A 27,926-nucleotide genomic window follows, 5' to 3' on the forward strand; every position below is an offset into this window, starting at 1 on the left:
AAACCAGGTGTTTCAGTTTCATTGTCCAACCCCTGTATTTGGATTAAAAAGATAAGATGATTTTTGCCTGCATCTTGAAAGGAAACTTGTTCTGGTGGAGAATGGCCTAAACACTAAAGGCAAGTACATGTGACATGTGAAATAAGTACATAATTTACATTTATGGAAGAATTAGATTATATGTATTACAGGCTGCAGCACATCATAAACTTATCCATCAGCCTCACCATAGAAGTGTCTGCACGGGTGCTACACTTCTTCAGCTAAAATGACTGGGCTGAAGTGGACCTCCTCTGCTGCTTACCCAATCAGATGCCAGTGATATTTTAAATTATTTTATAGTGCATTGCGTCATAGGAACGGTAAAAATAAAAGAGGCTTTTTGCATGAATAATTCAAATTTATAGGAAATAGTTTAATTATGTATTTATGAAGTTCGAGACATTAATTTGTTGTGGATGTTTATTTATTTATTGAAATTTTATTTTTATTTGACATTTAAAACTATTTTTTAATGATTTATTTTTTTACTTTGGCTATGTAGGCCCTCAATAGTATGCTCATGATTTTAGAAATGTTATGGAAGTGGGAAAATGCTGCTTTGGATGTACATAGAAGGGCCAATCGTGAACCAAAGTAAGGTTCTTAGCAGTTGGACTTAAAAAGAAGGCTACGGCTATTTGATTGGATAGTGTCTGTCTGGGTTTTTGAGATGCTAAAACAAGAAGCAAGATGTTTTTATATAATTTTTTTTTTTTTTTATAGAAAATATTTTCTTATTTTTCTAAATAAGTTATTTATAATTATTTCACTCCCTTTAGAGTTTTATGTTATCGTATGCTTTGGAAAGAATATGACCATTATTTCTTAGACATGCCATTTTAATAACAAAAGTAAAAACTCAAGCATTTTTTCATGCATTCAAGTTGTAATAAGACAACTTTAGAAACATGCAATCGTCCAGAAGGACTAATAAAAAATTGTTTACATAAAAACTTGAAAAACATTATTAAAACATTGAAAATAACAATAAATATATATAAACACAGTGGGAAGAGTTGATTCCAGATTCACTGTTTGTGTTTGTTTTCAAGTTCATGAAGGTAGACACCTAGCAACACATACCACAGTGGAAAACAAACAAATACTTTCATCCCGCTTATTACCAGTATTGCCTGCTGGGTATTTTGGAACAGACTTCAGGAAATCATTACTGGAATTCTTCTCCATTTATCACTCATAGGATTTTACAGGAACATGACAACAGAAATATTCCCATAGGAACATCTGCACATGTAAATCTGCTTTTTTGATATGTCATCGAGCTCCAAAAAAAACCAAAAAAACATATACAATTGCAGCAAAAACACTTCTAGGACGCTGTTTTTTAGGTCCCAATTCATGTTTATCATTGTTTTTACACCTTATTTATTGTTTATGCTTTCTATACTGATCAAAACCACTTTGACATTCACATGCTCTTTTACGCGTTGTGATAAAAGACATATAACTGTACAAGCTTATTTCTGTGCAAACAATTCTGAAACAACACTGTGAACGAAACCCCTGTTAAAATCTCAGATTTCTGTTAAAAATATCACTTAAATTAATTCTTTCAAAAAATTTTCACATGTGATAATCTGTTTAATTTCATTCTAGTTTAAGAAACTAGTCAAAAAAGTATATTTAAAAAGCTGCAATTACCTGGTTACATACATGTGTTCACTCCTAAACCAATGTGCTGTTAAACCACATGGATCATCAAAAGTAGGATTTGATGAAAATCTGTGGGAGAAAATCTGTGAAGTCACCTCAAGAGGGCTGTGGATGAGAGATGTTCTCACAAGCTTGGATCTTTGCCAGGTACAATAGTCAAATTATTATCAAGTAAAGATGTAGGATGGTGATGGACTCTTTTTAAAGGGAAATAATGATAAAGTAAAATCAAAAGGTGTACTAAGAAAGTTTTAGTCTAAGGGTGTGCACACTTATGCAACCAAGTTATAGCATTTTTTTTTTACCTTCTAACAATTTTTCAGTTGAACTGTACAGGATAAAGATTTTTGAAATGTTTTTTTATGACAAAATCTGGTATTTTAAACGAGGTGTGTGCATTTTTGAGAAACACTATGCTAGGAATATCATGCTATCAACATACATACTATCAACATACTGTGGGTTCTTTAATAATACCATTGTTTGATGTTACTTTACACACTTTTGCCTCATGATCTGAACACCCATGCAGCCAAGAAACGAGTCCTGAAAACTTAATTTTGCAAACACAATCTTGTTAGTATGTTTGCTTCAAGACCTAAAAACAGTTGCTAGATGGATGTAAAGAAGAGGTCTTGCCATGCTATAAATATGCTTGAACAGCAGGGAAAACAGTTTCAACTAAATGCTGATTGCCTTACAGTAAGCTAACAATCTTTCTACGTGTTGTCAAAGAAGGAATCTGTGTTGAATGGCTCATCTTAACTCTGATTTGTGTTTGGTTTCCACAACACTCACCTAACATCACTTTGTTCAAACATGTTCAAGCTGACATATACACTCTTTTGTGTTGTCTTTTCTTGTTTTTTGCTCTCCAAGTCACTCTTGGATGTTTCTTCCACTCTTGGCAATAGAGGCTCCACAGAGTCCTGACTACGATATGGGCTGCTCTGTGAGGAAGAAAACACCATCGATCCTTCAGGAGAAGATAGGACCTGTGACTCTGAGAACCTCTCATCTGGTTCACTTTCTGGTGAAGGACTAATTGATGGGTCACAGACCATCAGTTTTTTATTGCGGGCTTTGTCACCATTGCAGACTGGATTGAGTGGCGCCCCTTGCTCTCTCTGAGTTTCATCTGTGATGACTTGGTTTTCAGTTTGATCTGTGATTGGCTGGAAGAACCCCTCCATCTGAAATAGACATAAAAAGCATGGGTTAAAACAACATCAGGCGTTGTCCAGGAGATTAGACTGTCAAAAGAAAGTATGCGTAGGTATCTAAATTTGTAAATGTATAAGTAAATAAACATGAATAAATTTAAGATTTGTATTTGTGCCTTGTTATCAACTTATACATACATGTGACATCAGATGTTTCATCTGTGAGAATACAAGTTTAGAAGTTACAAATTACAAATTTACAAGTACGAATCTAAAATCCCTGATGAAGCTGTTACACATTCCTTACCAGTTGGTGGCGGTAATGCACCTATAAGTTGTTCGCCAACCCCGTTAAACAAGAACTAAAAACGGATGCAGGTCTTGTCATAAAGACATAAAGATCTTTATATATGTCAATGGGTCTTGTGCTGCTCCCCTGCAAAGATCTGTTCCTGTGTCAGTTTTTTTATTATTATTATTACTCTACACAGTTTATTGTTTTGTTTTGTTTTTATCACCGTGAGAATCAAAGTCTTTTCCAATTTGTGTCATGTTCACTTTAACCTGACGGATATCAGTCACCAAACACTGTTTTCCAACACATTGGGTTTAATTATAATCTTTTATTACAGAAATGCAAGGATGGAAGCTCACTCTGTTGGACAGAAAAAATTAGGCTTCCGGATGAGGGTGTAATTCTGGTAGCTGGCGGTCAGTGTAAAATATAACACATTACTGGATTAGTCAGTCAGTCATTTTCTACCGCTTCTTCCATAGTGGGTCGCGGGGAAGCTGGTGTCTATCTCCAGCAGTCTATGGGCGGGAGGTGGGGTACACCCTGGACAGGTCGCCAATCTATCGCAGGGCAACACGCAAACAACCATGCACACACTCATTCACACACCTAAGACCACTTAACCTAACAGGCACTGTGGGAGGAAGCCGGAGTACCCAGTGAGAACATGCAAACTCAAACGCATGCAGAAAGTGGGAGATACTCACACCCTGTAATGTTTTGTTACCCTATGGGACAGGGATTACCCAATCATTGGTTGTTCATCCCTCACATCACACAACTATCCTTTTGAATTTGCAGACATTTGCTCTTTATTTGCCAAAATTATAGGGGGTACCTTATATTTCAGCCATCTGAAATATTCTGTTCCCCCCATATAGCTTAAAGAGCAAATGTCTCCATATTCACAGGACTTATTATCCATGAGGAGAGGAATAAACACAGTAAAACCCACAAGACCAGGTTTATTCATTATTATTTTATCCCCCTGCGTTGGGAGCGACACAAGACCCGCTTCCTCTTCTTCTTCACGTTTATCGGGGATTGGCTGACAAGTTTCAGGTGCATTACTGTTACCAACTGGTAAGGAGTGTAACAGCTTTATCAGGGGGTTAAAATTCATACTTGTAAATTTTTGATTGGTACTTGTAAATTTGTGATTTATACTTGTTGCAAAGTTGTAACTTTGTAACTTGTATTCGTAACTTCTAAACTTCTATTGTCACAGATGAAACATTTGATGTCACATGTATGTATAAGTTGAAAACAAGGCACAAATACAAATCTTAAATGTATTCATGTTTATTTATTTACATGTTCAAATTTAGACACCTACGCATACGGTTTTTTGACAGTTATCTTACAGTAAACCCTAATCAACTAATTACAAAGTATTGTGAGAACAACACAGTCAATGTTTTGGAGTGGCCATAACAAAGCCTTGATCTCAGTACCATAAAAGCATTGTGGCAAGAGCTGAGATGGTGTGTGTGAGCAAGGTGGCCCACAAACCTGATTGAGTTCCACCAGTTCTGTGAAGAGGAATGGACCAAAGGTCCAGCAGATTATGAGCAGCTTGTGGAAGGCTATCTAAAACATCTGAGCCAAGTCAATAAGTCTGAAAAGCAATTTTCTTAAATACTAAGGATATGTATGGAAACATCTGACTTGAAGTAAAACGAATATCTTTCTCACATATTATTCTGGCATTTAGTTTATAGAAATAATCTCTGATGTAAAAGCAAAAAAAGTTTAGTCTGATTTAATCTCAGGCAGTGACAAAAAAAATTGTTATGCGATTTTACACAATATATGTAAATATCTAGTTTCAGCTTTAAGTAACACATTTCCTTCATTCAGGTCCAGATATTTTAAGTAATTAAATTATGAATACTGTCATGGTATGCATCATTATGTCAGTGCTCTTACAACCCATTTTAGCATACTTATTTATCCTCCTCATGACAGCATCAGAAATTCTGGACTATGTTTATTCATAAATATTTTTATCATTTTATTAAGGCTACTGTGTAAGCCTTGTGGTTTGTTCACATACAGCAACGCAAACCTAGGTCCGCCTAATCTAAATATTGCGGCCATGTTCTTTTTAATGGGAACAAACCTTTTCCTAGAAATGTTTCCAGACATATGGCATTATTCAGTCTTATCCCACTTCACATATTGTAAAGTTTATTATGCCAACTACTCAGTTGGCATAATAAACATGGATGAGCTTAGATTTCAGCCCGTATATGCTCAAATTTGACAATTTTCTAAAGTAATTAGATGTAACTGTAAAAACTGTATAAAAATACACCAAATTTTATAAAGGTACTGTAACACTACTTTAACCAAATTATAAAATTCAATCTATGTATTTTTAGTTTCCTTTTAGGTCCTGCAGCTTCTGAGTTGTCAACATCCTGTCAGTCTGAGGTTTAAAGACACGTTTAAGATTTATACCTATTAAATTAGGTTGAGTGAGGAAGCGATAAGTTTTACAAGCATCTATTTGTTTTTGTAAGCAATTTTTTCTGCACAGACGCAAACAGGATTGTTTTCAGGCAGATTTTCTTGGCTGAATTTACAACCACAAACTCTTTGATCAGTTGTGACATTTACAGGCTTGAACTTTGTGTGACTGTAATTTGAGGTCTGGTGTTTGTTGCAACCTTGGAAATAACATTCCAAATAACAGTTTGAAATGTTTTCCAATTAACAGTAAGCTTATAAGTAGGATGACAGACAATATCTTATTTGCAAACAGCCTTACATATCCTTACAGCTTGATTATGTGGTTACTCGTATTGGGTAGAATGAAATGTGTCATTGCACCATATATATATTAAAGTAACTGAAAACATTCACTAATACTTCATCCACATTATTTTCTTGGTGTGCCATGCCACGTTATCATTTTTATGCTGAAATTACCTTTTGATGACTCTGTGAAAGCCACTTTGCCACAGAACTGAGGCGAGGATTCGGCACAGGCTTCTCGTTAAATTTCTTCCACCTAAAAATCAAGTTAACAGTTATAAAATGTTTGTATTTGTTTGGTTCTGATTCTTTCTTGATGATACATAACGGATTCTTGTAAAGCTACATAAAATGATCAGATCAGAAACAATTAAAGAGTGACACTTACTGAATGGCACAGGTTAACCCAAGAGACAGTACAAGAATAACAAGAAATCCTCCGCAGACACTTAAAGTTTGAATAAGCTTGGAATCTGTAGGTTACAACAGACATGTATTATGTTGATGTTTGTCTCAGTTGTCCGGAAATTATTGTCACAGGAAATTATTGCCATATTTGGTAGATGAGTGACTGTACACCACATCCAATGAAAAGCTAAGTTTGAGTCCCTTTAAACAGAATTATCTTACAGCATGTCATGTCACTGAAAACAACTCTTCTGCCAAGCATTCAAATATAATAAATATTTAAAAATAAAAAAATCATAACATAACAATAACAATTCAGATAGAGTAATAGCATAAAGTAATAATAGTCAGTTTTCATTTAAAAGTTTTCATTTCTATCCATTATGGAGGCAGTCCTTCTAAAATAAAAATAGGCTATTGTAATGTTTGAAGATATGTATGTTTTTAGTTTAATAACTAAAAACAACAAGTCATTGTTAGTTGTTTCTATTTATTTTGCTATTTAGTTCAAAACTGTTAAATATTCCTCCCAAAAACAAGATTCCTGTGAAACATGACCCTAGTAACATAACCTTAGGCATAAGGCAACTAATAATAATTACCTTGACAAGCAAAGACAAGCAAAACTTGATATGGCTGAAGTTATCATTGATGCATCAGTGTGATTTATGTCTTTTCACTTTCTGTCAAAATGCTGGTATGCCAATTTTCCTTCCAGGCTTTTTGGAATGAATTTAGCGGGTGAAGCCAAAAAAAGCACTCCAAGGTGCCAAACTGCTCCCAGTGTCATTTTAAGGGGAACATAACAAACATTCAGGTGATTAATCTTGGTCTGATAATGCCCTTTCCAGGTTTTTCAAGTACAGACTTAGAGCCCCTATTTTGTGATCATATTTTGGGTCACCAAGCTGATGGTGTTGATGTTACAGCTGTTCTATTGTTGGTCCAGATTCTGTACATGTGAGGGGCTAAAAATTAATTCTGCTCTTCTTTGAATTAGTGCTTTGATTAAAATGGTCCTCATAAACATACTTAGCTTTCAAACTTCCACTTGTTATCCATTCTGAAGATGTGTTGCATCAGTTCAAAGCAACAAAGCACTTACAGGGTAACACTTGTGGGAAACCGAATAATTACACTTTTCATTCCAACATATATGAGCCCAGAACCTGTTTCATTGTCATTCTGTTGCAAAAAACTAAAAATTAATACTTCCAAATTAATAATTGTTTTCTTTCTTTTGAAGAGCGACTCAATTAATACTCACCAAATTTATTTGTTGTGAAAAACGTTTTTTTGCTCATTGAAGTCCCATTATAGCCTCTGGCCTCAACAATGACACTATATTGGATGTTCGGTTTCAGGTCCTTCAACCAGACTCCATCTTCGTTACCATTCACAGTAACATCTAAGAAAAAGCCATTCAGTGATTGTTATAAATGCCATCTTAAAGAAAACGTGCAAACCTTAAGCAAGGATAGGGTGAACTTACTGAACTGAGGTCGTCCCTGTGTTTCATAATAGATGACATAGGTAATGACACCACTGCATGTGTCCTGTGACTTTGTCTCCCACTTCATGAAGGCACTTCTATCGTTGACCTCCACATCTCTAACAGAGACGGACTCTGGAACTGTAGGAATCACATTTGTTAAAACTGCATTGGTCATATACAGTTGAGGCGAAAAGTTTACATACACTCATCACGGGCATAATAAGTGCATCTAAATAATTTTGGGCTTTTGATGTTACCCAAAACCCTCCATTGCTTAAACTAGGAAGATGCTAGAACACCATGTCTCTGTCCACCATAAACTAGTTTTTCTATCAATATGGACTGAGAGGGTGCCAAACATAAAAGATGACAGTGCTCAAAACCCAACAACTTCAAGCACAATTTTTATTTTCCTTTCATAGTTCCCTTTTTCAATTTAAGAAAAAAAGAAGGTCTGGTCCGTTTACATTTAAAGCTGCACACAAGGACAAGCCAAATGCCTTCTGTAGGTTTTCGGTCACTCAGGACAAAGATAGGGCTTTTTAGCTACAATGACAGATCAAGGTTTGGAGAAGTCAAGGTGAGGCTTTCGAACATCCTACAAACTATCTAACAAGGTGGTGGGTGCATCATGCTTCCTGTTTCATTGGCAGTGGTGCAGTATATTGTGCAAATTGGTTATAAAAATAGAGAATGATCACCCATTTCTTTACCTTTACCTCAAGTCAACCTATAGATGGTTGAAGCCTGGACATAATTGGGTTATCCAACAGGAAAAGGATTGCAAACACACATCTATATATGTATATTCTGTAATACAAAAACAAAACCAAAGAGCAAAGTGTACCAGAGTCAAATTCCTTGTTTGTATGTACGAACTTGGCAATAAAGCTGATTCTGATTCTGATCTAAACTGGTTTTGGGAAGGATAAACTCGATTGTATCAAGTTAGCACCTTGATGCAAACAGCTGTCTAGTGTCGCTTCATTTCCATTTAGGAAAAGGAATCACTGCAAAGTGAGTGACTAGATGCAATCAGCTGGGTTTCCTTAGATAGAAAACTCTTACCATAATACCATAATCATCTTGACAACATTGTTTTCTAAATGGATGAATTGGAATTGGGATGTATGTTATCCAATATTAAATCCGTTACATGATTCAATTGAATTGACTTTAAATGTCTAAAGAATAGAATAGAATAGAATAGAATTGAAAACTTTACTGCTTGTCACAGATGGTGATAGAAATCTTTCTTTCACAGAGCCCCAACAACAGCATTTCTTCGCTTAACATACAAAAAAATAAAAGCAATTGGTAAACCTGTTTAAAAGTACAGTTCTTGTTTTTAAAGTGTTCAAACTGAATCTGATTTTTTGTAGAGTGGTTTCAGACGACATTTGTTGTGAATTTACACTATATAATTAAACTTAACTGAAAAAAAAAAAACTGTATAAAGCACACAGACATTAAACTTCAGGAATGGCCCTGAGCTTAACCTTTTTAAAAATGTGTCAGATTTGGGCCAGGAAGCAAACCAATCTGAATTAAGTCTAGCTTTTCTTTTAAAATAGTGGTTAAATCTGAAGCCAGAATTTTGCCAGAATTTTGCCATAAAAATGTAGATAAAAATGTGGCTTCTCCATAACTTACAAAGAGACACTCTGGTTGGGGTCCATGTAAATATTTGAGCTTGGATGTATAATTTAGACCATTTAAGGAAATCCACAATAAATATTTTTTTTAAGTCATCAAAGTTTCTTGTTGTGTGATCATAGCATCTTGAATCTCCCACTGAAGTCACAACCTAATGACATTCATTCTGATAATGAGGGTATGTAAACTTCTCAAGGGAACAGATTACAAGTATTTTTCAGTGTCATCAAAAAAATGAATCAATGTTTACCTGCTATACTGGAGCAGATCTGATTGGCTTGAGAGCCATGGCCTGTGCTGTCATTGAAGAGAGGCGTTACAGTGATATTGTATGGCTTTCTATGCAACAGGCCTACAAAAATAGGAAAAAACAAATATGAACACTGAAATGACAAGTAATTGTCGAAAAAACTTAGATAGATGTTTTATGTGACCATGTAAATCCCATAGACTCAACAGAGAAGCAGCAAAAGACTAAAACTAAGTGAGTTAAAACCAAATGTTAAACATAAAGCAGAGCCGAAAAAAATTTCAACAAAAAAAAAAACGTGTGGCCTGTCAATGCAATGAAAACAAATGGCTTATAAAATGAGCCATATAGAGACTAGATTATCTTGTAGCAACATTGTTACGTGTCATACATAAACTGATACAATCTTCCACGGAAATGCATTATGTAATAGCTTTTAATGTGAAGTTCCATTAATGTGTCCATTACTTTCTTCACTCAGTCGATAAAGGATAAGGTATTAATTGATGTGATCATAAATGAGAGGATGGATTACTCACCAATCTCCCTATGACATGCACTCTCTAACTTACCAAACAGAGTTGCATTAGTGGATGTGGTCTCCTTCCAATAGTACTGATTTCCATCATGGGTCCAGTCAATTATATAACTGCTGATGGTTTTTTCAGATGCATTCCAGCTGACCTGAATAACCCCTTCATGTGTTGTTGTTTGGATGCTGAAAACTTGAGGAAGACCTGCTGATGAGGTGAAGAGAAAATCAAATGAGTCAGGAGACAGGACAAAAATGTTGTCACTCATTTAAAATGTCTATATGTAGCTGTAAAACTCACTCTGTGCCACAGCTGGAACATAAACCGAGTCCTCTGCAAGCAATGCATCATTAATGGAAACTATCAAATATAATTTCTGTGTATTTTGGCCTACATCGACATCACAAGATGAGCTGCCACATGAAGTATAGGTGTAATTTCCAGTGGTTGTGTTGTCTCCATAGGGAATCTGTTTGATTGTGTAGTTCAACACCTCTTCACATGTTGAAGGAATCCCCTGGGTAAGCAGGAAGTACAGCAATCCAGCAATTATGTGTTTAGACATAAAGAACAGAAATCTCAAAACAGAAAATGGCACTTTCACTTTTCTTTACCTTCCACATAAGATGAATGTTTCTTTTTCCGTTTTTTCCCTGTTTAGCCACATTTCTCCAAAGTCGCAGCCTGATGTGGCGCTCTAAAAAGAGTTAAAATAAGTTTATAATTAATCACACTGCAGCAGACAGGCAAACACGCAATTTATACTTGATTTAGTCTCATCTAAAGCCAAGAAAAGAGAAAGCAGAATCACCTTCACACCTTGAACTAAAGCCAAATTCACCCTGGTGTCATAGCAACAGCTGTAAAGAAACTCTAACTGTGCCGTAAATCACTGCAAGTTGTTTCCATAAAGCTGTTGTCGAATGCCATCATGGAATTTAAATCCCTCCTTAAAAATGTTTAATTCCTATACTTGTGGGAAGTCTATGTGGGTAGGACCACATCTGTTTACTGTCAACAGGTTTATGGACTTTTTAACGCTCTGTGGCACCTATACAATTAAGTTTAAACTTTGTAGAATTTGTATCACTAGTGACGGATTACTGCAGTCAAGTCTCAACCTGTGACTTGACTCTGAAATATTACATAGTGCATGATGAAGAGGGTTTGGAAAACAAAAACATGACAATTTTTTATACAGTGCCTTGCAGAAGCATGCATACCCCTTTTATTTTTATTTATTTTATGAGATATACCAACATAATTGATCAATTATATATAAAAATCTGAATAATTATGACGTGAAAGGAAAACGTCTTTGTACAATTTCTTTTACAGCCAATTACAGCTGCAAGTCTTTTGGGATATGTCTCTCCAACTTTGCACTTCTAGAGAATGAGGGGTGAATTCACAAAGCAGTGCAATCTTTTCCATTATTGCACATTGTTTGCTTCTGTTATTTGCTTTTTCTTCTTCCCTGGATTCACAAAGCAGAATGTCCTGAATACACGCAGGAGCAATCGGCATGTATTTATATCAGGCACACCTAACTTGGTGGATGATTTCTACCTCTTGGGACATCCCAGACCTGTTTGTTGTAACAAGCAGAGGTGGGTAGTAACAAGTTACATTTACTTGAGCAACTTTTTGAAAAAAAAAACAACACAATTCTAGGAGTAGTTTTACTACACCATACGTTTTACTTCTACTGGAGCAATATTTTCTTGAAGAGTTGTTACTCTTACTTAAGTACAATTGTTGGCTACTCCACCTACTTCTGGTAACAGGCCACGGTTTTGTTGAACTGCATTTTATTTAGGGGTTTTAGAGTAAAGCAGCTAAATACTAATGCATGCTACACTTTTCAGATTTAAACTGTCAGATAAAAAGGAAAATCATGTATCATTTATTTTCAATTAACAATTATGGTTTAGAATCTATGCCTATCACATTACATACACTGAGATTTGTGGTTGTAATGTGAGAAAAAATTAAAAAGTACAGGGGGTATGATTAATTTTATAAGGCAATGTAATGCGTTGTATTTGTTGTGACCAACATTTATTCTGGAGTGATTGTTAAGGCTCTAGAGACTGTTGATTGCTGTTATCTGACAAAATAATAATCTGATTGTCTCAATCCAAAACCTACCTTTACTTTAGAATTGTCCTTATTTGTGTGTACAAAGCAGTATAAGTTCCTTAAGTTCCTAAAACTAACCTTTACAAACAACGCATGCCCATGTCTAATAACTTATTTTGAATACTCAAAAACATGAAAATAGTTATTTCAAAGAGCAAATGACTGCATTCCATAAATCATCAATGATTTTCTTTGATACTTCCACATCTACAGAACCTTCCACAATCATTTACTCACCTGCTTAAGAAAACAATTAAAAACAGTTGCTATTAAGACTTGGTCACCATCTTTGCTGCAGTTCTCTACCCATAGATTTTGGCAATGTTCACATCCCTTACCGTTCAGCTCACTATGAGTGGTGCCAAGATAAACTTTAGTCCTTATCCAGCCACAGTTCCAAAGTGTTTCAATTGTTTTAATTATTGCTCTAACAGTAGAATATGGAAAGATGAGCAAGAAGCTATTTTCTAATATTGATTTCATGTCTTCTGGCGATCAGCAGCTTTTTGCTTTACTTAAATGACATGTTCTCATCTTTTCCAGTTTGAAAACTGGCTAAAAGAAATTGACCTCTGTGTCATTGATCAGTAATTAAATATACCTAGACATTAATCATCTTAAATAGTCAAGTGTAAATCAGAAAAATGGTTCAGTTACATTTTAGTTTAGGATTGTTAGGGCTCCAAATAGGTGTGACTCCAGAGATTTTGTTAATGAAAATTGTTTCTTGATGTATGATTCATTTTCCCACTTTTAAAAAATTTGCTTAATTTTTTCTACTTTTTAAACTGTCTGTTTATGCAACTGCGGTAAAAGATGAATTTATTTAAAAGCTTTTTACACATCTTTATGACGGTCCCCAATATGTATGGAAGGTGCTGTACCTAGATGTAATTCAAAGTTTGATCTAACTATTTTATCTGCTTACCATTGCCATATTAGCCAATGATAATCACTTTGATAATCTGATGTTCTTAAAGAAGTTAACTTGCTTAATTTAAATATTGCTCTTACTGTTGAGTTTAGTGAGAACAGTTATCTCTTGGCTCCAGTTGCTCCAAAGGGCTTCGTTAAAGGCACATCGGACTGAAATGTTGTATTTAATGCAGGATTCCAAATCCTCAGTGGTGGCGCTGAAATGTGATGGACGTCTGCTCAAATACTACAACAGAAAACATTTATATAATTTGCTGAGAGAAATTGGTTAAGATATTTGTTAAAACTTAGGATCCCAAATCTGTAAAAAAAATGTTAGGCATTTATTCATCCAAAAACCTTTCATTGCTTATCGGTACCTTTTTAGCAAATGGAGGCCAGCGAGTTGCTAAGAAAGCATTTATCATGGTAAAAGTTAGATTAATTGTCACTTTGCAACCTAGACATATTATCATACAGTGCTGTGATGGAGTATTTGCACCCTGTAAGGATATTTTTGCTTTTTGTCACACATAAACGTTTTAGATCATCAACTCTATTTTAATGTGGGACAAAGACAGCCTGAATAAGTACAAAATGCAGTTTTCAAATGATTCAAATTATTTGATTTATCAAGGTTAAACGCTATCCAAACCTACATCACTTTTTTGGAAAAAGGTAATTGCTCCCTAAACCTAATAACTGCTTTTGCCATCCTTGGCACCAACAACTGCTATCAAGTGTTTGTGATTAGTGACAATGAGTCTTTTACACTGGAGGAATTGTGGTCTACTCTTCGTTGCAGAATTGTTTTAATTTAGCCACACTGGTGGCTCCTTGTGTTAACAAAACAAACTGATGGCCAGGCAGTTTCCTTCAGGATTTTCTAGTAGAGAGCAGTTTTCATCATTCCAGCAAAAAAAGGACATAATGTTGCTCCTGAAGCAGCACAATGTCCCCTAACCATTACATTATCACCATGATGTTCTTTTTCTGAAATGCTAGTTTTATGTCATATGTAACAGGACACACATGTTCTAAGAAAATGTACTTTATTAGTCCACAGAATATAAACTCTTGAGGATTATCAGGATGTTATTGGAAAATGTGGGATGGGTCTTTGTGTTCTGGTTTTCACCTGGAACGTCTCCCATTTATACCATTATGACAAGTCTCTTCCTCATTGTCAGTGAACACTGATCATAACTGAGACAAGTGAGACCTACAAAGTTTTAGATGTGTTTCTGGGAGCTCTTGTGACCTCCTGTATGAGTTGTCAGTGTTCTCTTGGAGTAATTTTGGTAATCTGGCCACCTCTGGGAAGATTTACCAATGTGCTTCTGTTGGATGGGTGCAAAAACTTGTTATCACTCATGTAAAAACTTTGTGTTGCAAGGCACCTGCACTATGCCTTCCTCCCTGTGTGTGTGAGATCATTGTTATCTTTGTGAGAACCAGCCTCCTTTCCGTCTCACACACACACACCCTGTCTGAACTGTCTGTTGAACTGTGCATATAAATAAAGAGTAGTTGTAGTTTCACTGCAAAGTGGGCTACCCTTGCTGCAAGTAACTATGACTGTATCGTTCTTACCTCTGAGTTGACTAAATAATACCTAACATTTATTGGTCCTTCAAAGCCGGATTAATTCAATAACCTTATTTCTCTTTGCTTTAACAGTGACTCTGGGATCCGTGGGGGAAGCCTGACGTCGAGCGAAGCACCGCTGCACAGCCTCCATTAGCCGGAGTGGCTGAAAGTCCCGGTGTGTGTGAATTCACACCTGGCCAGTGGGTTATTGCCTTCCTCGGCGCGGGGTGACTCTCACAGGGTCCAGAGAGTCACCAAGAAGTCAACTCCGAGGTGAGACAGTTTTAAAATACAGTTCATAGGAAAAGTACTTAACAGTCGTTGGTAGTGCGTCGCCGGTAAGGACGCTGCATTCGGATGGTTTTATTCCACCGTGAAAGGAATAGTGACAAATTTGGTACAATCCCGCCGTGAAGGGGATTAAAGAAAACGACTGAGGATTATTCCCCTGCGAGGGAATAGAGTAAGCGCTATATAAATAAAAGAAGAAAAGTACTTGAAAGTTGTTGGTAGTGCGTCGCCGGTAAGGACGCTGCATTGGTATGGTTTTATTCCACCGTGAAAGGAATAGTGACAAATTAAGGTAGGGCCCCGCCAAGAAGGGGGCCAAATAAAACGACTAAGGGTTATTCCCCTGCGAGGGAATAGAATAAGCGCTATAAAAGTAAAAAGAACGGAGTAAATTGAGCTCATAAAATAACACCAAGTTAACTTAGAAAAATTACAAGGTACCTGAAACTAACTGTGTGACTGTGTTGTGTGTGTATGGAGGACTAAGCATTTTAATAGAATCATAGCAGGATTCTGCTAGTCCTGTGTTTTCTTTTGCCCAGATTAAAACTACGTACTGGTGACTTTCAGGTCGGATTTCATTCCTGAAAATTAACACCGCTGCGAATTAGTCGCAGTTGAAGGGCGTGTTGATGTCCTCTCCTTAAAGTCTCATGCCAGTGACCTTTTATCTGGGACATTTATACTACAATTAAACTAACATAAAACATAATGGGGAAGAAACAAAGTAAACTAATTGACTTAGAAGGGGAGGTAAAGTTTATGGAGAACTATGTAAAAGGAGCAGGTATGATCTGTCATAGATAGAATAAAAAATAAAAAACATGGGTTTTTGGGCAAATTAGATACAAAGGATGTCTTAAAATTACAAGGGGATCTAAAATTAGAAATAATGAAAACTAAAAAGAGAAAAATAACAAAGAACAATGGGGAAAGAACAGAGAAAAATCTCTGATTTAACAGAAATATGTACACGATGGCATAAAAATACGGATTTTCAGGTAACATAATTATCACTGAAATCCTAAAACTACACGGGGATCTTAAACTGGAGATTATGCATTCAAAAGATTCAAGAGACAATAAAAAACCTTGCCAGATTATAATTTCAAAGGGGACTTTTCAGTCCCTGAGTGCACACAGTTGATAAACAGATTAAAACAAAAAGTTTAATTAAAAAAACAACAATAAGAGCAGCTTTTAACTGACATAGCCATAATACTGAGGCCTTAAGAAAAGCACAGGAAAAAACTTTCAGCTTAACTGAAAACAAATAAAGGGGGGCGGACCACCACCCATCCCAGGTTAGAATACCAAGGTAGCCCCAAATTATAAAGACTAAGAGATGGTTTTAGAGGACGTGGTAAAATAAGTTAAAATAGGAGGTGACAATGTGGAAACTGTCCAACTGGACAACCCAGTGAACAATGACTAGAGAAGAGAGAACAGAATGTTGTTAAAAAGAAGTAATCTGAGAGTAAAAGATTTTGTAGGCAAGCATTAGTGAGAAACAGGTGCTTTAAAAATCATTCTATGGTGTTATACTACCAACAATATCATGATAAAATGCAAAAGATTCATTTTACAGGGAAATAATTCCATATTTGGCTCAGATTGTGTGCATTCTTGATTTTTCCTCTTTGAGAGAAGTTAAATTTCAGCTCTGTGAAACGACCTTAACAAAGAGATGCAGCTGCCTGAAAACAAAGATAAAACTTCTGCAAACAGCAGAAGCCTGTCTCTGCTGAAAGGTCTGAAAAAAAAAAAAAAAAAATTGTAACTCTACCCTGCATGTGTCAAACTCAAGGTCCGCGGGCAAAAACCGGACCTCAGAAGTTTAGTGATTCTCTAGAAGTAGAGCCTTTTAATATGGTGATTGTGTGCTTGAATGTTATTTTGTCAATCAATAAGCAGTTTTGTCTACATTCTGCCACAATCTGCCTTTTGAAAATGTTTTGAATCTTGCTCTTTATGTATAAAAAAAAAAAAAAAGAAAAGGAAAATTGGCTAAAGTCTGCAGACACAAAATGAACCTGGATTGACGCTCTAACTAAGTTTATTTAATCTGAGATCCTCTCCAAATGCAACAGTATATGTCAGTCTACATGAGATACTAACAACTTCACCTACTGGTATAATATAAAGATGTGAGTGAATATGTGAAACAAACAATGATGAAAGTTTTTCAACAGGTGATGCTCATCCAGGAGGAAGACAGTGTTCCTAGGAAATGCAGCTCATTCATTAACAATCAATTTTTCTCCTATAGGTGGAAGTTTTGCTGACTAATCATAGGCTGGATCTATGAAACATTATGTGCACAGACCAAATGACCAAGGTTCTGACTGACTTATGAACCTCACTGACCTGACAATGATAACATGACACCCAACAGATAACACCTTTAAGGTGGACCCACTAAGACCACCTTATTGATTCTTGGTGAATAAAAAAAAAGAATTGAAGCGTTCAAAACAGACCTCGTGGAAACAAAAGGGGTTATGAGGAAACAATGTGCATTTTAAGAATAATAGAAGTCAAATTATGCTCAAAGTTTTGCAAATAAAAATTACTCTGACAGAGAAATAAGTAAGTAGTGTGTGAATGTGTGTGAATGGGAATGACTGATTTCATTGTAATGCATCTTTGAGGGACCTTAAAAGCGCTAATAAAGGTCTGATGTTCTGATGATCTTTGCCAAATTTATATCTTAATAAGGTTTCCAGAATCTTTTTCGAAAAATCATATAAAGATGGCAAAGGTTCTACCTGTATTGAAAATACTGATAACCATAGGAAAGTTCATAGATCCGTCTTCAATTTTTCATAATTCTTTTACAAACAGGTTATTTAAACTTTCATGTGGCCAAATGTCTGTATTTGACTTTCTGTTTTTGTGAAATAAATGTCTTTCATGTTATGTAAAAATTAGAGTCCTCAACATTACCATAATAATATTAGGTCAGTTCTCTATGGTAAAACAAAAAGATTTTAACAGATGTTTAGACTTTTTCCAGTCAGGTTCAAAATGATTGAATTAGATTCAAACTTAACATAAGATTAAATGAACCTTAACAGAATTACTGGACTGGACTGAAATAGAGAAAACTTGAGTTAATTGAAACAAACTTTAGTTACTTGAACTAAATACAAAGCTGACTGAAACTGTATGTTGTATCTATAAAACTGGGTAAGACAAACTAAGATTATAAGATATAATATGCCCTTCATTTTTTGTGTTCATCAGTGAGTGAGTTTTTATTTTTTATTTTTAATAAGAACTAAACCAAGCATTATTTATCATAATAGCAACTACCAAAAATATTGATCTCATTTTTAAATGTAATAAGGACTTACTTTATAAAATATGATAAAAAAGAATAATAAGAATTTGGAAAAACAGAGGCTTTAAACCTCTGCAGGAACAGCACTGACACTGTCAAAGGTAGATCCTAATACAGGAATCTGGAAGCTCATTCTGGCATGGATAGTCAAAGTCCATCCAAGGACACATTTAGATGAGGCAGAGGGACAAATACAGGGCTTAGCTGAGAGCAAAGAGAGCAACATGCATCCTGCCCTAGCTGCTGTCCCACCTGAACTGTGGTCCCAATCATCAACTGATGTAGGGCTTATAAAGGGGTTCCCACCATACAAGGTTAAACTAATATCTGAAAAAAGGCTATCAGTCCGCCAATACCCCTTAAAGCCAGAAGCTGAAGAAGGTACTAAGCCAGTAATACAAGATATGTTGAAGTCAGAAATATTAAGAGAAGCACCTGACGCTACATGCAAGGCATATCACACTGACATCGCTATTATTATCACAGCCAAACATAACTCTAAAAAGATGTGCCCTTTAAATCCAAGTACTCTAATACCTACTGCAGAAGATGGAAAACCACATTCTTATAAAGCAAAAGTTGAAGAAGACACAAAACCCAGACAAGACATTTCTCAAACCCTTATACCAGATTCATGTGTTGTGTTTGTAGATGGCTCAGCATCTAAAGATGAATATGGAAAGAATAGAGTTGGTTATGCAGTAACAACCATCGATAGGATAATAGAAGCTAAATCTCTACCCAATACATGCTCAGCCCAAACAGCAGAATTATATGCTGTAGTAAGAGCATGTGAATTACATGAGGGACAAATACTTACTATATACACAGACAGCCAATACGTGTTCGGATCAGTACATCACCATGCTAAGATTTGGCAAAATAGAGGTTTTTAAACATCATCAGGGACAGAACTAACTCATTTCAACCTTTTAAAGAGAAAATGTCAGATCTGCTATTTATAGACACAGACGTGCTGAAAGACGCCCAACAGTCAGCAACCAAGACAGAAATAAAGGCCTGGCTAAAGAGAGGAGCACAGAAAAAAGATGACATCTATCAGATAGAAGATAAACCAATCCTCCCAAAACATTTATACAACACAGCGGCTACAGTGACACATTGGGAAGACCCACGTGTCAAGGGGGGAATATGTCACATCTGGTAAAGCATTAATGCTACAATATAAATGTTTCTGACTATGCAAAGAATTTTTGCAGATCATGCATAATTTGTTGCAAACACGGGGGAAGAAATATTGCGTAGTTGTAATAGATGAACCTAGTGACACATTTTTCCCCACATATGGTATCCCACAGATTATAAGGTCAGATAATGGAACTCATTTTGTAAATAAATTAATAGAACTAAGTTCTAAAGCATTAGGGTTTCAGTTAAAGATTAAGGAAAACAATGGAAGAAACAGGGAGGCCATGGCCCGAATGCCTATCCCTGGTTAAATTATGGATGAGAATAACTCCAAATCAAACTGGTCTTACTCCATTTGCCACCTACTGTACATCATTGTATAACTCCACCCACTATATTCTGAGTCTGAGATCACGTGACACCAAGTTGCTGATGTGAATTTGTATTCTCAAAGAAATAGTACATGGCAGACCGTTTTCTCTGCCCTCTGACATGAATGAAATAGAGAAAGCACAACAGGAAACTTCATTAGCTGAGTGGATGAATAAAATGTTGCAGACAAAAGAAGAACAAATGTCCAGTGGTCTGCCGATAATCTCTGCTCCTATCCCACAGAATGACCTGAGGCCTGGAGACCTGGTCCTGATTAAGACACTCCACCGGAAAAATTGGAGCACTCCTCGGTGGAAAGGGCCGTTTCAAATACTCCTGACAACGCCCACAGCTCTGAAAATAGCAGAGAGGCCTTCCTGGATCCATAAAAGCCACTGTAAGCCAGTTTTGCCGTTACAGGAGCCAAACCAACCGACGGGGTAGCAGAGGAAGTCCGGGTTCAAAGGAGTTGGAGGACCCATATGGCCCAGCGTCTCAAACCGGTGAAGAAAACAGCTGATCTGCGCCCAATTATAAAATGGCTCTCTGTAACATGTGGACAGGACTGATTAGCCTGAGCTTAATTCTGGTAGCAGGACTCTTTCTCTATCTAAAGCAGGATCCACAGGAGGTGATACCGAACCAGAAGAGATGGACATCAGACGGGACCCATCTCAGACCACTGACGGAAGAACATGACGCACATCCATTCCTACAGAATTTCTGGTATTGTTCATGGTGGCATATGCAACACTGAACTAGGTAGAAATGCACGAAAATGAAGGGGACAATTATGATGACATGTTGTAAATAAATCACATCAAAAGCCTGAGTGTACTCATACATTATATTTCATAAAATGACCTTACAGCAGAAAATCGGAAGAAGTTGTTGCTTAAGTGAAATGAGAAAAAGTACAATGATGACATAAACAGGGCAGATTTTTTAATTCTTTTATTTTTATGATTTCAAGTATTATTCTTTTATTTTTATGATTTCAAGTATTATTCTTTTATTTTTATGATTTCAAGTATTATTCTTTTATTTTTATGATTTCAAGTATTAATCAACATTTAACTTTTAATGGTCGCCGAGGGCGGCGGGGCCGTATGAGTATTTCCCACAAAATATAATCTGTTTACCGTCCGTGGGTTTTCGCTCATACAAAGTATTTTTCTTACTCGTTTTTATATTAAATGTTTTTACTTGTGATAAAAGGAGGGACTGTTGGATGGGTGCAAAAACTTGTTATCACTCATGTAAAAACTTTGTGTTGCAAGGCACCTGCACTATGCCTTCCTCCCTGTGTGTGTGAGATCATTGTTATCTTTGTGAGAACCAGCCTCCTTTCCGTCTCACACACATACACCCTGTCTGAACTGTCTGTTGAACTGTGCATATAAATAAAGAGATAGGGTGTCAAAAACTTTGTAGTTTCACTGCAAAGTGGGCTACCCTTGCTGCAAGTAACTATGACTGTATCGTTCTTACCTCTGAGTTGACTAAATAATACCTAACAGGTTCGTTTTACCCAAAGTCATGAACATGTCTTGTTAACACTTTCCAAAATTACAGAAATCAATGACTTTTATAGTGACCTCTTCTTTAAATGATGTGAACATGATTATATGTTGCTTTTTGAAATATTTTGGCTTATTTCATGTTGTGATACAGGTTCTTTTTAAGTGATTTCTTCATTTTGTGGATCTGGTTGTAATCAGACCTTCGTGTAACTAGTGAAACTGAACTCAGCTTTTAAAAAAATGTGGTTTATCACAGTTAATTTCTGATTTAACAAGGGGAGCAATTACATTGGATATCATTTTCCCTTAAAAATTATTTGAAAATGCTTCTTGTGTTTCCTCAGGTAATATTTGTTTGATGATATCAAACATTTAAGGTGACAAAACACCAACGTACAGAGAAAATCTGTGGGGTATATACTATATAAGGGGTACATACTTTTTCACTGCACTGCATATACATCTAATAGAAACACTTTTGTAAATGATTAATGATGAATTTTTGTAGATCTCTTAAAAAGACAGAGTGTTTCTTACCTTTGTGGCTTTGTCATTAGACGATGAAGTCTGAAACAAACAAGACAGAAATTTTCAAAATTAGCAAAAAGTTGTACTTTTTTTTCAAAATCTAAAACAGCTATGATTTCCTAAACTTAATTTTATATAATGAATGATAAATAACAACCAACAACCCTGTTCTACATGCAGTAGATGGCGTCTGCTTGTTGCTAGCGAGCAGCAGAAGCTGACGTATTTTCTAGCCTTTAATAAGGGAAAGGTAACCAAATTACCCTGCAGTTCAACAAAGTTTCATGAATCTTTTGCGATGGTTCAAATGTAATGATCCAAACTGTGTACTACCAACACACTCGCACACACCAAATGCATTGTGTCAATACATCCTAAACTTCTTTTGTTACATGTGTCAACACTTTGTCCCCATATTGAGGAAACCACCCCATATTACAAATACCAGCTGTGCTAAGTGTTCTAACCTCATTTTAACCACAATGTGGTCAGATTTGTAAAGTAGAAATTTAGAAATATCATTCATTTACCTAGAACGCTCTGTGCAGGTAACAATTGAATCACTAAATTTATAACTTTAATTCATTTTAAAGATTCTTGCGTTCAGGTTTTGTTTGCTAGGTGTGGCATTCAAGAAATTGCATGTTCAGATTACAATTTGAAGACAATTTTTATTATTTGACCTCAGATTTCAAAACTGAGACAATGGGCATTAATAAATTCAGGCTTTCAATTAACAAATCAACAACAGACAAAAATTGTCACTTTATAATGCTAAACAGGTTACTCTTTTTCGTGACATAAATCCTTTCTTCATCACTCTTTCTGACAAAACAGTGTTGTAACATCTTCTAACTATACTTTTCCCATCACCATTTTGTAACATTCCTCTTGTCACTGTACACGGACAATGTTATAATCTTTCTACCTTGTAGTATTTGACTTGACAATGGCAGTTGTTCTGGATACAATGTGGATTCCACTCAACATACAGATGATCTGAGGAAGGAGTTATCACTGTCCATGTCGGAGGACTAATTTTCACTGAGGAAACACATAATAATCATTGCAACATCAATAAATGCAAAAACACAAAAAAGCACAAAAAATACAGACATAGATTTGTGAAGCTTTTAATTTATGTTACTTACCTATGTGGAGGGAATTAAACGTATAGGGGTCAGAGTACACCTCCCAAACAGCGGTTTTTGCTCTGACAATAATTGTGCTGTTTGATATATGTGAGAATATGCTATTAACTGTATTCCAATCTTTGGATGCGCATTTCGGTACTTGTGATTTGCAGATTTCATTCAAGGAATCACTAATAAAAGAGAAGTATGCATTAAAAATAAGAATTTAACAGCATTCAATTTGGTAACAATAAAGAAAATACAAAACATACTGAAGTATGGTGTAGTTTATTGTTTGTGAAGAATTCATATGATGGTTCCATGTACATGTGAAGTCGTGTGGCCAACCATCATTTACATGCAAGACACATGCTATATTTTCAGGCTTTGCTGTAAAAAAAGAAAAAGGTAAAGAGGGTAATCTCACTGCAGGAATGACCAGCCATAGTAATCAATGAAATATTGAAGATTTTATCTTACAAAATGTCTTTATGATGATGCCGCCTAAGATCTGGTCCGTATAAGAACTACGACACTCCACAGTTGCACTTGATTGAGTGAAGTTTCTCAGTGACAAAGCAATATGTGTTGAGTTTATAGTTTTTGACAGGCTTTCACTGATGTTTTTATTGTTCAGTGTCCAGAAGAATTTACCATTTGAACATGACGTTTGACACACTAACTCAACACTGGAACCCACTTCTATGTGCAGATCTTTAGGGAAAACATTGCAGTTTTTCTCATGATGGCCTGCAAGAAATGAAAATGTCTGAAAAGGTTTACTTATTGTGATGGTGTCCATGAACTCTAACTGCTTGCACTATGCATCACCACTAGAATCCCAGCCTTGTGTCCCTGTCTGTTTTTCAAAGAAGGTTTTGAATAATTTCTTCACTTTCCTCTGTTTACTTTTTATTTGTGATAGCCACTGAATATCTGACCCTGGTTTTATTTCTGGTTATAGTATCTGCAGTGCAAATAAACTCAGCTGCTTAATTTTACCCTCAGTCTCCTTTACTTTATAAGTTGTTTTCCTAAATCTCAATAAAAAACTTTTATGTTTAGCTGTAATGTGAAAAAATATGAAAAGGTCCAACTGATGTGAAGACTTTTGCAAAGCACTGTGTGTTACATCTGCAGCATATAACATTTTAGGAACACATTGATGGCTTGATCTGTATTCAGCATTTATCATGGTTTGTAGTTACACCAATTCCTAATTCTGGATCAACATCAACTCCAAAACTGAGCTTGTCAAATGAATTATCTGCAATAACTGCAGAAACAGTAAACACTAAATAATATTTATCCTAACAGTTAGTGTAATTAAGTTTATTATTTCCTCTACACAACTCAGATCTGTGTGAAGCAAAAGCAAATTACTATAAATATGATTCTGTCTTTCACTTTCATTTGAGTTCTTAAGACTGGCTTCTGGGAAACATGACAGACTTAACCCTGAGGGGATTTACACTGTAATATTCTGATAGTCTTTTTCTCTTAAATTCTAGTACAGGAAATAAACATATGCACCCAGGGTAGCAGCAAATGAACTCCAGTCCATGATCTCCTTGTGTTGTGTTTCTTTTTTTCTATTTTCTGACTTTTTTGAAGTACTGCTCGACTGCCAATAGCGATGCAAAAAAGAAACAAACAATAACTTAATTATTTTCTTTCAATCAGAGGGCATGTTTGGCTGGGTTCCATTCCAAGTAACTCAATTCTTTTTGTTGCAGCTCTATCAACAAACTTCCTGCAACAACTATTCAAGCTCCTTGAACTTTTCAATATTTTGTCACGTTATAACTGCAATCTTCATTGTATCTTATTGGGATTTAATGTGATAAAAAAACACAAAGCGGCAAATACTTGTCCAATGGAAAGAAAAAGAAACAAAGAAACAAACAAAAATTTGAAAAGCATCTGAATAAAGTGCAGTGGAAATAATTGTCTTTAGAGGCCACCTCTTAAGTAAATAAGAGTCATTTAAGGACTCAGATGTTTTCATTACGAAGACCAAAGAACATACCAGACAGATCAGGGATAAAGTTGTCAAAAGTTTAAAGCAGGGTTAGGTTTTAAACTTTAAAAATCTCACGAAGAATTGTTCAACACATCATCTGAAAATCTACTAGGACATGGCTATCCACCTAAACTGACTGGTCAGGCAAAAACAAAATTAATGTAAGAAGCTGCCAAGAGGCTCATGGTGACTATGGAGAAGCTGCAGAGATCTGCAGCTCATTCGGGAGAATCTCTTGTCAGGACAACTACAGACCTATATAATAAATTAGAATATTAATGTAAGGGTTATTTATTTAAGTAAGTCAATTCAATACGTAAAACACAATGTACAGATTAATTACACACAGAGTGATGTTTCCAAGCCTTTATTTCTGTTAAGTTTGATGACTGCTACAGCTAATGAAAACAAGGCTTTTAAGAGTTTAGTAGAATATTATAGACCAATAAAAAACATTGTAATACAGAAATGTGGGTTTAATTAAAAGTACTTTAGAACCTGCCTAAAGTTTGTTGTTTAATATCTTTTTAAAATACTTTTAATATGACAAATCTATTGGAACACAAATTCTCATTTATTTAATATGACTAAGAGTTCTTAATAGAAGAATTGCAAGAAGAAAGATAGTGTTGAAAGAAAGCTCTAAGAAGATGCATTTAAAGGGTAGCGCAAGCCATGTAGGGGACATAGACAATGTGTAGAAGAAATGTTCTGGTCCAGTGAGACCAAAATATAACTTTCTGCATTAAAGCAAAATAAACACTCCACATCAATCCGAAAAAGTCTAGATCAGGGGTCTGCAACCTTTACAATCCAAAAAGACCATTTTTGTCCTCAGTCCAGCTAAATAATAAAGACAACTTAAAATTTTTGATAAATATCTATTATAGGAAATATGTTGTCGTTTTTAAAGAACCACCTTTTTATGAAAGAAAAACATAAAACATTTCCAAAAAGAGGATGGATACATTATCTTCTATGGGACGTTGATACTTCTGGCAAATTATGTAAAAAAGCTGATATTTTTTAACCTAATGACAAGAAAAATATATCTAAAATATTTTGCTGGTACTTTTAGTGTCATTCTGTTATAGGAATTTAATGCTTTTATTCCACAAAAAAAAAAAAAAACAGAAAAACTGCTGAGACCTACATTTGTTATTAAATCTATATTTATAAACATTAGTTGGTTCTTTATCATTCTTAGCCAAAGCTATTAGGAGCCATTGTGGATGGTTCAAAGAGCCACTTGTGGCTCCAGAGTTGCAAGTTGCAGACCCCTGATCTAGATCAAATCTTATGCATGCCGAGAAACTTGCCCAGTCAAAGTCCAGTCCTAAATCTTACTCAAATTTTTTGGCTTAAGACCCAAAAATAGTTTTCCACATTTGTTTTCCACCCATTCAGACCGAGTTTATGAAAAAAATTGCATTGGAGTGAGCAAAGCTTGCAATTGCAGCAAAAGGAAGTTCTGCCAAGAATAGAGTCAGTGGGGCTGAATATATACAGTCAGTCAGTCATTTTCTACCACTTATTCCATAGTGGGTTGCAGGAGAGCTGGTGCCTATCTCCAGCAGTCTATGGGCAAGAGGCAGGGTACACCCTGGACAGGTCACCAGTCCATCGCAGGGCAACACACAAACAACCATGCACACACACTCATTCATACACCTAAGGGCAATTAAGAGTGACCAATTAACCTAACAGGCATGTCTTTGGACTGTGGGAGGAAGCCAGAGTACCCGGTGAGAACCCACACATGCACAGGGAGAACATGCAAACTCCATGCAGAAAGACCCCTGGCTGGGAATCAAACCCAGGACCTTCTTGCTGCAAGGCAACAGTGCTACCAACTGCAACACCGTGCAGCCCTGAATATACACATCACTACATTATTTTATTTGTGAAACTATTCCTAGACCACACATCCTTTTCCTTCCACTTCACATTTATGCACTGCTTTGTGTTGATCTATAACATGAAATTAATAAAATCATAACATTAGAATGAGAAGCAGCTTAGAGACTGTTTTGCAGAAACACTTTCAGCACAAGATACTTTCCTACAGTTTTGACAGCAAAAAGGGCAGAGTAGAAAACTGATATCTAAACATAGATAGATAGATAGATACTGAAGAAGAGATGAAAAAATCATTTTATTGATCAGAAACATGGAGTGAACATGAAACCAAAACACTTTTATTTTCCCCAAGTCTTTCAAAAGACTCGTCAGCATATTCTTTAATTTCTTTTTTCACGTTAATTATTTAAGAATAACAAATAAAATAAAACAAAAAGAAAAGAAAAGTTTTGCCTACCTTTGCAAACAGAGAGAGTAGCAATCATCATAACTGAAACCAGAGAGATATACATAATCTATCCTTATGTCCAGTTCTCACGGAAATCCTCCTTATTTAAACTAACGGATTATAAAACATAAAAACAGCTCAGTCACATGAAATGAGGCTGTTACAACATATTGCAACCATCCACCGCAGCGCATTTACTCCACCGGCTCTGAATTTCAACCTACAACTAACAGGAACTGAAGCCAACCCTGAAATAAACGGGAGGCATTACCCAACTGGAAACGCTGCCTGAAGAAAAAGGGAAGTGAAGCAACTTCCAAAGACAAGACCTCC

General features: G+C 35.8%; 1 protein-coding gene across 4 annotated transcripts; it reads right to left on the bottom strand.

Moving 5' to 3' along the window:
* Positions 1-863: 863 nt before the first annotated feature.
* On the bottom strand, positions 864-27,843 carry LOC124882574 (interleukin-31 receptor subunit alpha-like). 4 transcript variants are annotated; one of them, XM_047389049.1, is made up of 17 exons: positions 27,603-27,840; positions 23,917-24,012; positions 23,743-23,828; positions 23,535-23,652; positions 23,281-23,453; positions 23,058-23,173; positions 22,139-22,168; positions 13,433-13,580; positions 10,891-10,973; positions 10,577-10,793; positions 10,316-10,483; positions 9,744-9,845; positions 7,835-7,975; positions 7,610-7,750; positions 6,323-6,407; positions 6,109-6,190; positions 864-2,909 (listed from the first exon to the last, which is right to left on the bottom strand). In XM_047389049.1, exons 4-17 carry the CDS (start codon positions 23,570-23,572, stop codon positions 2,511-2,513), a joined length of 1,923 nt encoding a protein of 640 aa, XP_047245005.1. In that variant the 5' UTR covers positions 23,573-23,652; positions 23,743-23,828; positions 23,917-24,012; positions 27,603-27,840; the 3' UTR covers positions 864-2,510. The 4 variants fall into 4 exon arrangements, with proteins under 4 accessions (XP_047245005.1, XP_047245003.1, XP_047245002.1 ...); XM_047389047.1 differs by having other exon boundaries at positions 10,316-10,480; positions 23,743-24,012; positions 27,603-27,843; XM_047389046.1 differs by having other exon boundaries at positions 23,743-24,012; positions 27,603-27,842.
* Between the last annotated feature and the right edge of the window lie 83 nt (positions 27,844-27,926).

This window comes from Girardinichthys multiradiatus, chromosome 15, assembly GCF_021462225.1.
Source record: "Girardinichthys multiradiatus isolate DD_20200921_A chromosome 15, DD_fGirMul_XY1, whole genome shotgun sequence".
Classification (NCBI taxonomy): domain Eukaryota; kingdom Metazoa; phylum Chordata; class Actinopteri; order Cyprinodontiformes; family Goodeidae; genus Girardinichthys; species Girardinichthys multiradiatus.